At 18.6% G+C, this 20,192-nt stretch overlaps 3 protein-coding genes across 3 annotated transcripts; 1 reads left to right on the top strand and 2 right to left on the bottom strand.

The window, feature by feature from the left end:
* Nucleotides 1-320: 320 nt before the first annotated feature.
* On the bottom strand, nucleotides 321-9,236 carry PADL01_1446500 (conserved Plasmodium protein, unknown function; the record flags this gene model as incomplete). The annotated part of the gene is made up of 1 exon (XM_028684749.1): nucleotides 321-9,236. One exon carries the CDS (start codon nucleotides 9,234-9,236, stop codon nucleotides 321-323), a length of 8,916 nt encoding a protein of 2,971 aa, XP_028540796.1.
* Nucleotides 9,237-12,174: 2,938 nt separating this feature from the next.
* PADL01_1446400 (pyruvate dehydrogenase E1 component subunit beta) lies at nucleotides 12,175-13,422 on the top strand (the record flags this gene model as incomplete). Its single annotated transcript, XM_028684748.1, has 1 exon — nucleotides 12,175-13,422. The coding sequence occupies one exon, from the start codon at nucleotides 12,175-12,177 to the stop codon at nucleotides 13,420-13,422; it is 1,248 nt and encodes a 415-aa protein (XP_028540795.1).
* A 1,017-nt stretch (nucleotides 13,423-14,439) lies between these two features.
* On the bottom strand, nucleotides 14,440-18,059 carry PADL01_1446300 (conserved Plasmodium membrane protein, unknown function; the record flags this gene model as incomplete). The annotated part of the gene is given in 2 exon segments (XM_028684746.1): nucleotides 14,440-16,485; nucleotides 16,503-18,059. The coding sequence occupies 2 exon segments, from the start codon at nucleotides 18,057-18,059 to the stop codon at nucleotides 14,440-14,442; spliced, it is 3,603 nt and encodes a 1,200-aa protein (XP_028540794.1).
* Nucleotides 18,060-20,192: the final 2,133 nt, after the last annotated feature.

The raw sequence follows: 20,192 nt of genomic DNA, 5'->3' as shown, positions 1-20,192 counted from the left end.
TAACATATTGCAAAAGAAAAATTTTAACAATTAAATAAATAAATAAATATATATATATATATATATATATATATATTATATTTATAAATATTTATGTGTATGTGCTTGTAGAAATAAGAAAGGATGTCCTTTTATTATTATTATTTTTTATTGTATATATTATAATATATATATATATATATATATATATTATATTTATAAATATTTATGTGTATGTGCTTGTAGAAATAAGAAAGGATGTCCTTTTATTATTATTATTTTTTATTGTATATATTATAATATATATATATATATATATATATATATATATATATAACATATCAATTTATCATATTTTGATTCAAGAATTTATGCCTTATATGAGTATATAATTCTTTAATTTGTTCTTTAGGATAGAAATGGACATCATCTTTCCATGTTGAATTAATAACATCATTGAAGATGATTACATTTCTATATAAGTCATCGACCATATTTAATGTGAATTGCTTATTATTAAAAATATATTTAAATAAATATAATGTATCAATAATTAAATTTCTAAAATTTATAGTAACAAAAATATTGATATCCTTAATAATTTCTCTTTCAATTTTATTTATTATTTCAACTAATGTATTTATAACTAAAATAATTTTCTTTCCATTGGCTTTTATAACGTTTGTTAGGTTCTCCATTATTTCATCTTCATTTTTGGTTTTTTCTATATGATATAATTCTTTTTTTTTAAAAAAATTTATATATTCAAAAAAATGATTTTTCATAAAATGATTAATATTGGCTAGCTGTACATACATATGAAAATGTTTATTTTGTGTTTTATCATAATCTTTAATTAGAGATGATTTTATTAAACATGTAGAAATACGTTTATAAAAATATTCTCCTTTTAAAGAATATATATTGACTAGTTCATCTAAAATTGATTTTTTAACCATATATATGAAATAACATGAAAAATGTCTTTCTTCATAATGAATATTATTAATATTATCATTATTTTTAATATTATTATATTGACTATTATTTATCATATAAGAATCATCACTCTTATTACATTCGTTTATTGAATAATCTTCCTTATGTAAACCATATATATTAGAATTTATAATTTTTTGAATAATATGAAATTTTATATATTTAGATATATCCTTAAAGAAAAAGGAATAATAATCCAAATATTCTGAATCATTCATTTCATTTAATGTATTAGAACCAGAAATGGAATCAGATCTTGAATTCGAAACAGATACTGAATTCTTATTTACTGTATTATAATTTTGTAAATGAAACCATTCTGATGGTACTATTTGTTCATGTACTTTAATATATGAATTTATTAAGTTCTTATGAAAAATATAATCATTATATATATTATTTTTCTGTGTTTTATTTCTACATTCCTCAAAATATATAGCAAATCTAATTGTATTTTCTATATCATCAGCTCCATAAAACTTCTTTATAAGCATATAAGCTATTTTTGTTTTAAATATATATTCATATCTAAAATCTTTATATACACATGAATTACTAAAAAAATTATCTAATATTATATAATCATTAAATGAATTTACTACTTTTTCAAATAAAACATTATATAATATTATAGGTAACTGAAACATAACATATAAATTATTTTTTATATTATTTAAATATATACATGCTATTTCTATTTCTTTATAACTTATTAAATGAGAAATATTTTTTAATTGCATATTTATATAATATAATAAATTCTTATCACATATCTTTTTTAATATATTTATTTTATCATTCTTTGTATTTATAATACAATTCGAATTTAAATGTTCACTTATCCTTTTTAAATTTCTATTATTATTAATATGATTTTGTTTAATATTTGATATATTACTATTATTATTAATTTCTTTATTCTCATTTATATTTTCATCTGATTCTCTTGTTGAAAAATAATTATAATGTTTCAACATAGATAATAAATTTACATATAAATATTCATATTTTTCTGTTTTAAATATTTTGTATTTTTTTAAAACACTTAATATATCCTTCTTTAACAACAATTCTAATAATACACATTCACATGCACTTAACTTCTTTATTTTTATATGTCCTGGTAATTTAAATTTTTTCTTTTTCTTTTTCTTATCTTTAGAAAAATATATATATTTTTCTTTTATATTCATATTTAATGGTTCATCCATATTACTATTATTATCTAATATGTCTGATGAATTTTCATTACTACTATTACTACTACTATTCGAATTTAATATATCTATTAAGCTATTTTCATTTACATTTTTTTTCTTTTTAGATTTATAATATTTACTATCATTCTTTTTTAAGTTTTTACCATTATTCATTTTTCTTTTTCTTCGTCGTCGTCTTCTTCTTTTATTTGAACTATTACTTTCATCACTATTTGTTTCATAACTATAAGTCTTTCGACTATTACTATATTCGTCGTATGTATTATCATCATCATCATTGTCTTTATTTTGTCTTGCTCTATGGCTATTATCCTCACTATAATCATTACTATTACTTATATTACTATAACTATTATTACTATCACTTTTATTATTATCACTTGTGTAATCATCATCATAACTACTGTTGCTGTTTGTATCCATAGTTCCATTTTTATATCCTTTTTTATCACTATGCGAGTAATCTGATTTTTCACTCCTATGATTGGAATAATCGCTAGCATGTGTTCTATTAGATGCACTACTACAATGTTTTAAATTGACTACACTATATTTAGAATTTCCATTCGATGCAGACGAAGGTGGTAAAAGAAAACTACCTGCTCTAGAAGAGTGTCTACTGCTATTATTATTTGCAACGTTTAAAAAATTACCCTGATAATTTTTTATATCACCATTATTATTATGGTTGATATTATTGATATTATTCATATTATTCATATTATCCATATGGTTCATATTATTCATCATATTATCATTGTCTCTAATTTTTTTAGACATATTTTTATTAAGCTCTGCATATTTGCCATTAAAAGATTTATAATTTTTATATAAATTCATATAATAATTTACATAACATGGATATATTTTATTAGTATAAAGAAAATTTCTAAAGTTCTTTTTAATATCTATACTATTTTTTTGATACCAAAAATGATATATAATAAAAGCCTCAAATAAACTTAGTTGAGCATTTTTTAAGACATACATATTTTCTCCTGATAAAAATACTACACTTTCATATATACATGAATTTCTATCTAATGTTTTTAATAATTTTCTTGATATTTCATGTATATATTCAAATAAACTAAAATCATAAGTATCATCAAATTCATTTTTAATTCTAATAAGCTTAGTACAGTATTTATTTATTTTTTCATTATGAGGATAAAATAAAATAACCTTTTCTGCCCAATAATTTAAATGAAAATTAATAGCACATAAAAATAAATTCTGTCTTAATTCATTTAAATCTATCATATCTTTATCTAAATCGACAACAATATCATCAAATGATATTTTTTTATTATATTGAACAATTCTATCCATTTCTTTTTTATTTACATATATGCTATTATTATTGTTGTTCATTCCTTTCTTATTATTTCTTATATTGTCATTATAATTATTATTATGATTATTATTTACGTCCATTAAATATTCTCTAACATTTAAATTCTCATCATCATTATTATCATATAAACTATCATATAATCCTTTTTCCTTTATATATTGTTTATTAATTAAATGCATTTTATTTCCTTCATCATTTTTAACATTATTCATCATCATCATATTATTATTATTGTTATGTGTTAAATAATTATTTGAGTTATTTTCATTTATCTCCTTACTATTAAGGTTAATATCTTTTATGGGTGTTTCTTTCATTGGACTTATCTTATTACCATACTGATAACTTGAAAAGAGACCATCATTATTATCATTATTATTATTGATATTGATATTAATAATATTATTATTGTTACTCTCTTCTCTATATGGTGCACTTGCATTTAATAGATTTTGTTCTACTATAACATTTTCAGCTGTATCCATATTTTTGTTAACTATTGATTCATTCAAAATATCCTTACTAGGTATATTATCATATTTTAAAGTTTCTAACATATTCTTTGTAGCATTTAAAGCATTTCCAACTTTACTTTTTTGTAAAAATAAATCTTCATCATTATTATTATACATTTTATTTTTTATATTATTCTTATCATTAGAAATATTTCTTGAATTAACATTAAATCCTTTTCCAACTTGTTTTCTTCCATACTTATCATCATCCTTATCTCTTTCATCTGCATTTGAATTTGTTTCATTTTTATCATCAAAATTTCTTCTTCTTTTTCTATTAATAACATCATCATAATTTATATTTGGATTAGATTTATTTTCATCATCTACTTTCGTAACACTTAAAACATATTTCACATTCTCATTATTAAACATCTTATTATTCATATTATCTTTAGAAATAAATACATTCTCTTTACTTTCTTCTTTATCCTTATTTACATTAAATAAGTTCAATTTACTTTTTTCATTATCATTACTTGTTATTGTGTTACCAAAAATTGGGGCACTCATATTGTCGCCTTTGTTAAGAATATCTTGATTAAATGTGGCAGTTTTGGTGTTACCAAATGTGTTTGCTCCGAAAATGGGAGCTTTATCTTTATCATCTTTGTTTGATGAAAACCCAAACATTGGTGTTTTATCCTTATCTTTATCATCTTTGTTTGATGAGAACCCAAAAATGGGAGTCTTATCTTTATCTTTATCATCTTTGTTTGAAGAGAACCCAAACATTGGGGCTTTATCCTTATCCTTATCATCTTTGTTTGAAGAGAACCCAAAAATGGGAGCCTTATCTTTATCCTTATCCTTATCATCTTTGTTTGACGAGAACCCAAAAATGGGAGTCTTATCTTTATCCTTATCCTTATCATCTTTGTTTGATGAGAACCCAAAAATTGGTGCCTTATCTTTATCTTTATCATCTTTGTTTGATGAGATCCCAAAAATTGGCGCTTTCTCTTTATCCTTATCATCTTTGTTTGATGAGAACCCAAAAATTGGTGTCTTATCCTTATCCTTATCATCTTTGTTTGATGAGAACCCAAAAATTGGCGCTTTCTCTTTATCCTTATCATCTTTGTTTGATGGGGACCCAAAAATTGTCACTTTATCCTTATCGTCCTTATTTAATGATCCGAATATATTCGTTTTATTCTTATCATCATTATTTATGGAAGAACCAAATAAGCTCTCTTTATCCTTACTGAATCCAAAAATTGTTCCTTTGACAACATTTTCTTCTTTATTATTTTTTTCCTTATCAGATTCTTTATTTATATTGTCATCACTTTTTAATAATAGATTATTTTTGGTCTCTCCTTTATTATCATTATTTTCATCCTTTGTATTAAATTGAAATATATTTTTTATTTTATTCTCCTCAGATGTATTATTTTCATTTTCTTTTTCATTTGTCTTTTCTGTTGTTTTAAATAAGGAAGCACTAGTACCGAATATATTAATTTTTTTGGCTGGTTTATCTTCAGTTGTATTTGTAGAAGATATATTATCTAATGGATTTTTATTCGTTTCTTTATTTTCTTGATTTGATAATAAATTATTGTTACCTAAGCCAAATGTGATTTTATTGTCTCCCCATGTTGTTTGTTTATCTTTTGTATTAAATCCAAAAATGTTTGATGTTGTTTGTGTAGTAGTATCATTATTATTTTCATTATTACTTTTAAAATTAAACAAATTAGATGTATTATTATTCATAATATTTTTTGATAAAGCATTTATTGAATTATCTGCACTTTGGTTTTCATTAGTATTATTATTTGAAAATAATGAGAGCATACTATTTTTGGATGTTTTTTTTTTTCTTTCTTCTAAGGTTAATTTTTTAACTGGCATGGATAAACTTGTATTATTATTATTTTGATCATTATAATTAAAAGGCATGTTGTTTTCTAGGTTATTACTATTATTATTAGCTACACTAATATTATTATTATTATTATTATTGTTGTTGTTACTTCCAAAAAGATTTGTTGTATTGCCGAAAAGATTTTTGTTTCCAAAAAAGCCCCCACTTATACCACCACTAGTATTATTATTAATAGAATTATCATTATTATTTAAACTATTATCATTATTATTATTATTATTATTATTATTCATTGTGTTTGTTGCTCCTGTCAATGAAGCTGAATTAAAAACTATGGATGATGAGCCTTTCAAAAGATTATTTGTTTGACCAAATAAATTTTTTTCACCATTTGTTGATAATATATTATTATTATTATTTGGTGCATTAAATAATGATGTATTATTTGTAGTCGTACTATTAATAGTAGTATTAGCATTGATTACATTTTCATTAGCTGTATTATTTTGACCAAATATTACTTTAAGTGGTTTCTCTTGATTATTTAATAGACTATCCTTATTCATATATGATGAACTAAATATATTATTTTGTTCATTCAAAGTATTTGTTGAAAGAGTAGAGTTTTTTGTTGCTCTTCTAGAAAATAATGGTTTCTTATTTACTGAAAATTTTGGTCCATTGTCATTATTAATTTTTAAATCTTTAAATAGTTCCTTTGATCCATTTTCATTATTAAAAAGATTAATTAAATTATTATCATTTTGAACTACATTATTCAATGGGTTATTAAATGTTTGATTATTTCCATTCATTTGTGTAATATTATTTGTAATATTGGTACTATTAAAATTTAAACCCACATTATTACTAGTATTATTATTATTATTATTATTATTACTCATATTATTATTATTATTATCAAGATTTATAGTTCCAAATGTATTATTTGCTGCTTTGTTAAATGGGCTTTGTTGGGTGTTACTCAAAGGAGAGCCAAAAATATTAGAACGAGCAGATGGAACTGTTGTACTACTATTACTATTATTATTACTATTATTATTATTACTATTATTACTATTATTATTATTATTATTGTTGTTGAATATAGATTCAGTTGATTTAACTGATGAAAAGATATTACTCTTTTGATTATTCATACTATTATCAAATAAAGATTTAGAATTTAATGACATATTATTATTCATATTTGTTATATTACCTCCAAATAAATTATTCGATACTGTATTATTTTGTGTATTTCCTAAAAGATCCTTATTATTATTTGACATATTATTTGACATATTATTTGACATATTATTTAATTGTTTATTTTCAAAAAGATTATTTTTTGATTGATTATTATTAAATGAAAATATGTTAGTCTTTTCTTTATTCGAATTATTTCCAAATATTGTATTAAAATTATTCTTTTCAAAACCAAATAATCCATTTGTAGATTTATTACCATTCGTCATATTATTATTTTCAAAAAGATTTACTTGTTTATTCTGTGTATTACTAAGTAATAAATTCTTATTCACATTAGACATATTAGACATATTAGACATATTATTCATATTAGACATATTATTCATATTATTCATATTGGATGTATTATTATTCATCATAGATTTATCACCAAATAAACCTGTACCTGCAGTCATTATATTTGTTTTATCCATTCCACTACTAAATGCATTCATATTATTATTACTATTATTCTGAATATTTGAAAAACCTAGATTAAACTTTGATAGACCACCACCTGTAGTATTATTAAATAATGATGGTGACGATAAATTATTACTATTACTATTCATATTATTATTATTATTGTTCATGTTATTTGTTAATGTGACAGTTTTTTTGAATAAGCTACTTTCTCCACCTTTGCTACTAAAAATATTATTGGATTGATCAAAACTTTTAAAAGGTGAATTAAATGAATTTAAAGATAATCCATTAGTAGTACCATTATTATTATTATTATTATTATTATTTATATTATTCATTGTATTGTTAAAAAATGAATTATTATTCATAATATTATTACCAAAAGTATTTAAATTTGTTATGTTTTGTTTATTCTTCTTTTCTATATCTGTCATATCAGAAAAACCACCACCAATTTGTTTCTGCCTATTTTTTATATATGGATAATCTAATACACCATTTTCAAAATAACGACCAGTACTATTTGTATTAATATAACTACTGTTATTATTTTTTTTTCTTTTTTTTTTTGCATGAGATATATTAAATATTTTTGGATGGATATTAATAAACATTTCTAACTGCTCATTAATCTTCTGAATACTCTTTCTTATTTCTAATTTACTATGCATATAATTAAGAAACCATATAAATATATTATATGTTGAATATTCTTCAGAATACCAATATCTATGTATTATAAAATTACTGATATGATAAAATATTTCTAAATTATTAAATTTCTTTTTTTCATTATATAATATATTTTTAAATTCAATAATATAATAATTTTTATGATAATTTATATCTCCAGGATGATCTTTTCTAATTTCTATTTTATTATCTTTACGTCTAGTTGTCATAATATATTCACTACTATCTTCATCTTTATTTGAACTATAGATACTATCATCATATTCATCATAATAATTCGATCTAGAAGAATTTTTTCTTGATCGTTTTTTACTAATTTTTTTTTTATTATATTTATCTTTAATATTTTTATCATTATAATATTCTATATTCTTTTCATCTTTATCATTTTTTTTTTTTCTTTTTTCTTCTTCATCATCTTCATCATTTGAATCATTTGCTGTATTTTTGGTATCATCTTCTTCACCTTCTAAATGTTTTAAACTTTTAATATTTACATGTTTTTTATTTTGAAAAAAATCAAATAATAAACATGTAATCACTAAGATTTTTTGATAATATAAATTCTCACAATCTAATCGACGTACTACTAAAGTTTGTAATTTTCTTAAGACATCTTCTACATTATATTCCATTATTAGTTTATCGATATTTTTCTTATTTCCAATTATATTACCTCCATATATTTTTTCATTATATAAACATATTTTATAAAAATGAATATACCATTTACTTCTAAAATCTTTACTTCCATAATTTTCTACTTTTACAATATTAGAAAAATATTTTAATAAATTATCCTTATAGTCTGATATCACTAAACATCTTGGTTTGTTTTTCTTAGGAAGAGAATATATCTGCTCATATATTATATCTCTGTCATATATATATTTTTTTTCTTCTTCATCCCTCTCATCATTTTTTCTATCATAATTCTTTCTCTTTCTATTATGTAATATCATATCGATTAAAATGATATATAAGCTACACTTTTTCTTTTTTCCTTTTTCTCTGATTTTTTAATATAACTCTTTTTGTATATAAAAATATATATATATATATATATATATATATATATTACATAAAGAAAAGAAAAAAAGGAATATACAATGATAATTTTTTTATTTATTTTTTAAAAAAAAGGGTCTCTCCTTTTAAAATACAATTATTTATTATTCACTTTATTATTTTTCTCTTATATATTATATTATATATATGTAAATATTTTATATGTATTATATATAAAATCTGTTTTTTTTCCAAAAAAAAAAACTAAGAAAAATAAAAAAAAATAATGATTTATACATATATATTATAATATATATGATAGTTTTTTTTTTTTTTTTTTTTTTTTTTTCTTCATATAAATATATATTACATAAAAATATGATAAAAAAATAAAAAAAAAATTATTTGTAAAATAAGAATGTTTTTTATTTTTTTATACATATTCAATATAAAAAAAGAGAATATCTAATTTATAAAATATATAAGAACGTGTATTAATATATTATATATTATTATATAATAAATATATAACAAAAAATGAATAATATATAAATTACATTATTATCACATTGTAGGAAATAAAAATATATATATATATTATATTATATATATATAATATATAATATATATTTTCTTAAGGCATATTATAACTCTTTAATTTTATTAAATATATATATATATAGTTTTTGTTCCTTAATGTTTTTTATTTTAATTAACATATTATATATATATATATATATATATATATATATATATAATCATAAGTATATAAATATATATTCTTATTTGTTATATATAAAATAACATTTCATTTAATACCACATATATTATTATATTATATATATATATATATATGAAGAAATAAATATATAATATTATACTCAAAATAATTGAGAACTATAAAATATATATATATATATATATATTTTTATCATTAACATATATATATTAATATTTTAATAAAATATAATTACATATGATAGTGTTATAATTTATATATAATTATAATAAAAAAATAAAAATTAATAAGTTTTTACATTTTTTTAAGTGGAAAAAAAAAAAATAATAATAATAAAATAAATAATAAATATATATTTTATTTATATGTTAAGAATAAATATAAAGTATTATACATTATATTATTTTTTATGAATATAAATGTAATATTCACATGAACAAAAATTAAAGTTGAAAATTAAATATTATAATATATATATATTATAAGTGAAATATAAAAAATATATTAATTTTTTTTTTTTTTTTTTCTACAATAAAATATATATATGTATAATAGTACACACTCATTATATTATATATATGTATATATATATATATAAAGAATAAAACATAATTAATTGGATCTTTTAAATATATAATAAATATTATTTATATTTAATTACAGTTTATATATATGTATTTATAATTAGGGACGCATGTTCCTTTTTTTTTTTTTTTTTTTTTTTTTTTTTTTAAATACATAATTGAACTTTTCTATGACCTTAAAAAAAAAAAAAAAAAAAAAATACATAATGTATATAATTTTATATTCATTTTTGTAACATAAAAACAAAATATATAATTTTATTCCTCTATTTGTATATAATATAATCCACAAATTTTTTTTCAAAAAAATAAGCATGAGAACACAAATTTGATCTGATTAGTTTTTATATATATGCAACAAATGAATTATTTGTAATTCCAATGTTTATATATATATATTATTTTATAAGTAAAAGATTAAGAGAAAAGATAAGAAAAAAAAAAAAAAAAAAAAAATTATATTATATATTTATCACTTATCATTTGTCTTTTTACCTTTATCTCCATTTTTGAAAATAATTATCCTTTACAAAATTATAAAAATAATAAAAAGTTAAAATATTATTTTATAAAAACTAACAAAATATTCCTCATATTTAAAAAAAAAAAAATAATATAGTTAACATAATAATATTAAAAATATAGATCTATTATTTAACATATAAATATAATATATCCAATTTTTTTTGTGATAGAATATTTTCCAAATAAATTCTTAAATATATATAGAATATTATTAAACATACATTTATTTATTCGAAAATATATATATTTATTGATACTTATACTTTTTCTTCGTATTAATTATTATTGATTTATTGTATCATCTTATACTTGAGAATATTCTTCATTTTTTGCAACTCTAATGGAACCATTATATGAATACATTGAATTTTCACCTTACAAAAAAAAAAAATAATAAATAAATAAATAATAATAAAATAAAATAAAACATATTTTAAGATTATATATTTTTTCAATTTTTTTTTTTTTTTTTCCATTATATATACATATATATATATATATATATATATATATATATATATATAATTTATGTATATATTTTTTTTTTATATATGTCGTATTAAAGAAAAGAAAAACACATATAATCATTGCAAAAGACTTTTTCTGCCTGTACACATTTTAATTTGCACAACATATTATATGTTATTTTTCTTGTTGTATTTTCTTTATAAAATAAGAATAAATAATATATAACTACATGAATGTGTCGTAAATTTTAATGTATCATAATTATTGTAGGTGTTGAAATATACGTCTTGATTTTTTTTTTTTTTTTTTTTTTTTTTTTTGTATTTCATAAAAGGAAAATAACACAACATTTAAATGAGAATAGCATTTCGGAAAAGGATAAAAAAATATATATATTTATTTAATTATGATATAGAATAATTCCAAAAAAAAAAAATAAAATAAAATAATAAAATAAATAACAAAAGTAAAATTATAATATATATATATATATAACGATAACATTAAAGTAGGTACTTAAATATATATATTTTATATATATATATATATTTTTTTTTTTTTTTTTTTTTTTTTATAATGGGGAGAAATAAAAATAATATAGTAAACAATAAATATTATTTTTTGTTGATTTATTTTTGGGTCATATTTATGTATCCATGCGAGACAAATAAAGGAACTATGAAGCCACTAAATTTTTTGAAAGGAAAGAATGGTTTTTCTAATATAGTTAAAAACAAAGTGAAGCATTTAAATAGTATAAATAGAATTGATCATATAACAAATAATGAGAATAAAATTATTTTGAATGATGATAATTATTTATATGAAATGAAAAATATAAAGGTTAAAAGAAATATAAGTGAAGCTTTACATATGGCAATATATGAAGAAATGAAAAAAGATAAAGGTGTATATGTGATTGGAGAAGATGTAGGGTTGTATGGAGGTTCATATAAAGTTACAAAAAATTTAGCTCACTTTTTTGGTTTTTCTAGAGTTTTAGATACACCTATATGTGAAAATGCTTTTATGGGATTAGGTATAGGTTCAGCAATTAATGACTTAAGACCTATAATTGAAGGTATGAACTTGTCTTTTCTAATATTAGCTTTTAATCAAATATCAAATAATGCATGTATGATGAGATATATGTGTGATGGTCAATTTAATATTCCTATAGTTATTAGAGGTCCAGGAGGTATAGGAAAACAATTAGGTCCTGAACATTCTCAAAGAATTGAATCCTATTTAATGAGTATACCAGGTATTAAAATTGTTTCATGTTCAACTCCTTTTAATGCTAGAGGATTATTAAAATCAGCTATTAGAGATAATAATCCTATATTATTTCTAGAGCATGTTTTATTATATAATTATGAACAGGAAATTCCTCTCTTACCTTACACCTTACCTATTGATAAAGCTGAAGTTGTTAAGAAAGGAAAAGATCTAACTGTTTTGTCATATGGAATAACAAGACATTTAGCTTCAGAAGCAGCAAATGAATTAACAAAATTTAATATAGATATAGAAGTCATTGATTTAATTTCATTAAAACCATTTGACATGCAAACTATAGAAAAATCTCTTAAAAAAACAAAGAAATGTTTAATTTTGGATGAATCAGCTGGTTTTGGAGGTATAGGAGCTGAATTATATACACAAGTTATAGAAAACTTTTCTTCATATTTAATAACAAAACCTATTAGATTATGTACTAAGGATATACCTATAGCTTATTCTAATAAATATGAAGATGCATGTATTATCAAGAAGGAAGATGTTGTATATATGTCTACATATCTTCATTCTCTATCATTTTGATGCAACACCAAATATGATATATATATATATATAAATATATATGATACATATATATTTCTTAGTTTTTATTTTTTTATATATATCCAATTTTTATTAGATATCCTATGGATAATAACAGCATAATCATGCTGTATATAATTTTCTTAAATATAAACACAAATAAAAACATGAGTTAAAATATTAATAAAACAAAAAATAAATTAATTAAAAAAAAATAAACATATTATAGAAATGAATAAATTATTGAATTAAAAGAATAAAAAAATATATATGTGTGTATATATGCATGAAAGGTATAAGAATATGATAACAAAAAAATAAAATAAAATGAATAAATAAATAAATACATATATATATATATATATATATAATTTTTTCCTTTTCCTTTTTTTTTTTTTTTAAATAAACAAATATAATATTTCAAAAACAAAAGAATTATAATAAATAAATAAATACATGAATATACATATAATTATTTTGACTAGTAATATATAAAAAAAAAAATTAATACATCAAAAAAATTATAACATCAAAAATTAAAGTATAAAATATTAAATAAGGCAAATAATAAATATATATATATATGTTATAATATTAATTAGTGTTATAGACAAAATTAGTTATATATACCTTTTTTAATATATAATTAAAAAAAATATATATATATAAAATAATAATAATAAATATTCCAATCTTTTCTGATACCAACTTCTAAAAAGTGTAATAAAATAAAAAGTTTGAACAATTTCTGACTCATCTATATATATATGTGATTATTTTTTCATAACCCATTTTATCTTGAACAAAAAAATAATAAATTAGAATTAAATATTAAACATTGAATTGTTTTAAAATATATGTGTTTCTTTTTTTTTTTTTTTTTTTTGTTCTCTAAAATATAATTCGATCCCATTATCCGTCCACATATAGACATATATGTACCATTAATTTATATGTTTATATAGATACTCATATTATAATACAATACATTTTTCTTTTTAATTTTATTTTTGTTGTTTATTTCGATATAGATTCCTTTTCTAGTTGTAATGTCATATTTATAGGCCATCCTACAGACATTCTTGATAGAAAAGATTGATCATTTTTTTCTATTGGGTTTAAAATAAATATTGGTATATTAAAAAGTAAATCTTTGTCTATATTCTGCTTGTCTATATCAAGGTTTAATTCAATTATTTTTGTTGATTTTGCTATATATAATGGAATAACATTGAATGTAATATTATCATATAATAAAGAGAAATATAGAACATCTCCTCTGTATCTGAAGATATATAAAACACAACACCACATTACTAATTCTATGGTATATTCAACAAGTGTTAAATTTCCGGATGATGATTTAAATAGCATATTTAATGAATGTAATATTATTTCAAAACAAAAAAATATGATGATTACTGTTAGATATACTTTATACATATTTAATTTAATACAAATGGATTCTTCCCATGCATCTATACCTACATCTCTTACAAAAGATAATTTCAATTTTAAAAAATTAATAATAGATAAAATATTATATACTAAAATAAATAAAAGAATAATATATAAACTAATTAATATAGGTGTACTATTAATTATATTCAATTGGTTTATAGATGTTATAATATATATAATACTTATAATTAAAGTTAAATATAAACTTTCTCTTTTATCAAAGTTTCCTCTTGTTATCATATATCCTTTACTAATTAAAAGTAAATTACCATGAAAAATCGTACTAAACATAGTATTCAATGCCATATAACCCATAAGTGTATATTCAACACAATTATTATTTACATATGGACATTGCATACAAAACATTAATAATAATATATAAAATGATAATCTTATTAATGATGGAGATATTAATAATCGATGTAAAGGATTTAACATTTGTCTCCACATCTTCTGTACTAATATTATATATACTATATTTATAATTAACCATGCTGGTATAAAAAATAATATTAATGCCCATTTTATTTTTTTAAATTTATTACAATTAAAAATATCTGGTCTTAATTGATCAACATATACAGAAAACGTTTTTCCTTCTTTTATATATTTTTTCATATTATTAATTAATATATCATTAGGTATAGGATAAAATGGATATACTATTTCTTCATTCATATATACATCTCCAAGTAATCCTAAATTACTACTTACTTCAAAAACATAATTACTATTATTGTAGTTAATATAATAATAATAATAACTCTTCTCATTTTTATTTTCATTCTTTTCTGACTTATTCTTTATTTTTTCATCCCTACACTTTTTTCTACAATCTAAAAAATATTCACCATTATTATTACTATTACTATTACTATTATTATTACTATTACTATTATTATTGTAAATATGTTTAGTATTAGACTTATCATCGTCCATATAATTATCATCATTATTACATACACATGTATCTGCCAACATAACCTCAGAATTCATCTTATCTTGTATCTCATATATATATGCATTCTTCTTATTTTGTATTTTCTTTATAAACTTTTCATATAAAATATTTTTGTATCTATTTATACCAACAAATATGGAGAAATATATATTATATAAAACTTTTATAAAAAAATCAATATACATATATACTGGTGATAATATATCCCATCTTCTTTTATTATTCGTATATTTTTTATATAATCCTTTTTCATTTTCTATATCCATTTCATAAAAATCATTTTTATAATATACTTCGTTCTTTATCCTCCTATTAATTATTTCAAAATTATTCAAGTTCTCTTGGATTATCTCCGAATTCTCATTTATAGGACACACTAAGTTTTCATCATTTTTTTCATACATAAAAGAGTTATTTATATTATGATAATAGCACATACCATCTTTTGTTTCATATATATCTGAACAGTTGTTCAAGTCACTTATATGACATTTATTTGTATATATTTCTCTATTATATGGATAATAATTATTATAAAATATATATGCCTCGTTATTCTTTTTGTTATTATTCATATTATAATTCGTATCATTCATACTAATCATATATTTCATATTATTATTTTTAATTTCACTTGTTTTTTTGTTCATACCATTTGTGTCTTTCTTTTTTTTTTTTTTTTTTTTTTCTTTTTTTTTTTGTGTGGGACAAATTCTTGCTCACTTTTTATACTATAATTTTCATATGCATCATTTGTATTATTCTTATCATATATTTTATTTATAGAATCAAATTCGTATTTATTTGAGTAAGATATAATTAAATATATTATAACTTCCTTTTTTAAATGATCATATATATAAAGAATCTTTTCTTTTTTATTGATATATTTTTTTGTATATTTATTATACTTTAACATTTGATTTACATTTTTTATTCGTTGTGTATTATTAATTTCTTCACTTTCATTATTATATTTTTCATATGATGTGTACATGAATAACATGGAAAAGGTACACTTATGCTTTGTTGGTAAAGAGCATGTAGTGATGCTACTTTGATTATTTTTATATTTATAATTTTCATTATATAATAGTTTATATTTCACATATTTGGATATTACATTTATATATTTCATATTATCATATGTTATACCCTTTTTCATACAAAATACACATGGATATTTGGTAGTTATTGTATTTATTAGTTCATTATGTGATGAAAAATTTTCTTTATTTTTATCCTTTTTATTATCTGATAGATCATATTCTTTGTCTCCTTTTTGTTTCTTTTTCCTTCTTTTACTATTTTTATATAAATTTATGTTATTATATTTCATATGTATATTATTATATATTTTTTCATGATAATTAGAGCATTCATTTTTATTTGATAAATGGCATGGTTTTTTCTTTTCACATGATGATATATATATTTCATATGTATTAATAAAAGGAATATTTCTCTTATAAATCCTTAAGGTATTATTAAAAGTATATATTTTTTCTATATATTGTGGTATCTGATATTCATATATTTCATAAATTAAAAAAAAATTTTTGTGTGTACCACATGGACTATTTTGTATAATATTTTGTATATTATTTGTTTTATATATAAAATGATACCCATTATTACAATATAAATTTTTTGAATTTATATTTTGTATTAATATCGTATCATTATTAAAAGGATAAACATTATATTTTCCAAAATATATATTATTATAATTTATAATATTTTCAAAGAATATTCTTAAATAATAAAAACTGTAAATTTTATTCATATTTTCTTTTATTTTCCAAATAAGAATATTTGGCTTTGTTTTACCTGACTTGTTCATATTTTTTTTTTCTTTTTCATTTTTTTTTATTTTTGCCTGAATATTTTTCTCATATTTTTGTTGTTCTTGTATTTCCTGAACAGAATTATGTGATATCAAATTAACTCTTGTTATACTTTCTTTGGTTTTATTTTTGGTCACCTTTTGTTCATTTGTCTTATTATTACTATTAAAAATTGTGAAACAATAATTTTTATTTTCTACATTTTCTTCAACAAATGATATATTTTGTAGGAAATGTGGGTAATTGTTTTCAACCACATCAAATGGGAAAACGTTATGTGTCTTTATATTTAAAGAAGCATAAACAAATAGGACACATATAATATGAAAACAACTAAATATAAAATATAATATTAAAACTTTCATTTTATATTTATTTCTTCATATGATATATGTATTATTAAGCAAATGCGAGAAAAAAAAAAGGGGAAATCACTATATTATTTTCATCATGTCATATATTCAATATATATAGATATATATATGCTTGTGTGTGTATTTTTTTTATTTTCTATATTTTATATTGTATTATTCATTTAAAAATTTTTACTTTATTATTATAATATTTTTTTCTTCGGCTTCTTTTTTATAAAAGAAAAAATGCTATTTACATTTTGTGCAAAAGAAAAATAAAATAAAAAAAATAATAATAATCACGTTGAAATAAATTATAATTTATAGAATTTGTTAAAAATGTATTAAAATAACAAAAAAAAAAAATATATATATATATATATAAAATAAAAAAATATAAAAAGATTAAAAATATACACATATGTATGTATATATTATTATGTAGAATCCATGAAATATAGATAATTTCATAATCATATATTGTATGTATAACTTTTTGAGATGTACATTTTTAATTCGTACAGTTTTTTATTATTTTTAATTATAAGTATATATTTTATATCATTGAATTTATGCGCGTAAAAATTAAAGATAAAAAAATAAAACAAAAAAATTAAAAAATATTATAGAGTCATAAAAACATAATTATGTTGTTATATGATATTATATATTATAATTTTTATATAAAAGTTAGAATTAAAGATTAAAGATAAATGCGAAAAGAATCAAATTATATATATATATATATATATATTTTACCATTTTATATAATATACATAAAATTATATATTTTTATTTTTGGTGGTTATATTTTATATATATATGTTGTTTTTAAAGAAATAAAAATAATTAAACAAAAATAACAACCTTCTTTATAATATGCAATATATATGTTTTCTTTTTTTTTTTAATGTATATTTTGTACTTATTATAAATATTCGAAATGAAAACCAAAAAAAAAAAAAAAAAAAAAAAAAAAAAAGAAATATATATATATATATTATAAATTTTAATTTATATATGAAGAAAAAAAAAGCATGTATATAATATATATATATAAAATATGTATATGATTTTTTTAATTTACAAATATAAAACAAAAACCTTTATTTATGTTTTTAATTACAAATAAAACTTACAAAAAAATGTGTATAAAATAATATAAATATATATATATATATATTTATAAAAACCTGTACGAAAAATAAAAAAAAAACGACAAAATTTCTTTCTTTATATAACCCACAAATTTATAATTTATGAATTTATAATATATACAGTTTGCAATTTTGGTTTTGCTTTTTATATTTGCGAGGGTGGGTTTATTTATTATATATTATATTATATTATATATAAATCAATAATTATATATTTTTTGTAATAAAAAAAAAAAAAAAAATCATATATATATAATATATATTTAAATAAAACAAATAAAAAACAACAAATAAAATATTTCAATAATGCAAAAAAATTATATATATAAAATAAATAATAAATATATAATATATATATATATATATTATATGTATAACATAAAAAATTACTGTACGCGTTGAAGAGAATCATAAACTTATAAAAAAAAAAAAAAAGTAAATAAACAAATAATAAATAAATATATATATTATATATATAATGTATAAAAGCATAAGCTCTTCTTCATATTACTAAAAAATAAAAATATAAAAAATATGAAATATTTAAAAGGTAAAAAAATGTATTTAAAAATGTAGAACGAAATATATTATATATATATATATATATATATATTTACTGAAAAAATGATAGAACAAAATTATTTATATTTTTAAACATATTGCTTATTTATTTATTTATTCTATTTTATTTTCTTGAATATATTGCCATTTTCTTTCTTCTCTTTATATTATTTATATTATATATGTATATATAAAAATATGACTGTTCATATAAAAAAAAAAAAAATTTATATATAAATATATTATATTATAGAAATAATATTTGTTAAAAGAAATTTAAATTATATATTTTAAAAAAAAAAAAAGAGCGTTCAATTATTTTCAATGTTCTTTCCAAAATATTGATTTCACCTATATAAATATAAAGCCATTAAATAATTTTCGAAGGTTATATGGCATCCCTCAATATATATCCTAGTTTCTTTTT

The sequence above is a fragment of the Plasmodium sp. gorilla clade G2 genome (genome assembly GCF_900097015.1).
Source record: "Plasmodium sp. gorilla clade G2 genome assembly, chromosome: 14".
NCBI lineage: Eukaryota > Apicomplexa > Aconoidasida > Haemosporida > Plasmodiidae > Plasmodium > Plasmodium adleri (nom. inval.).
The sequence above is the reverse complement of the archived record's forward strand: the minus strand, read 5'-3'. Positions and strand labels throughout refer to the sequence as shown.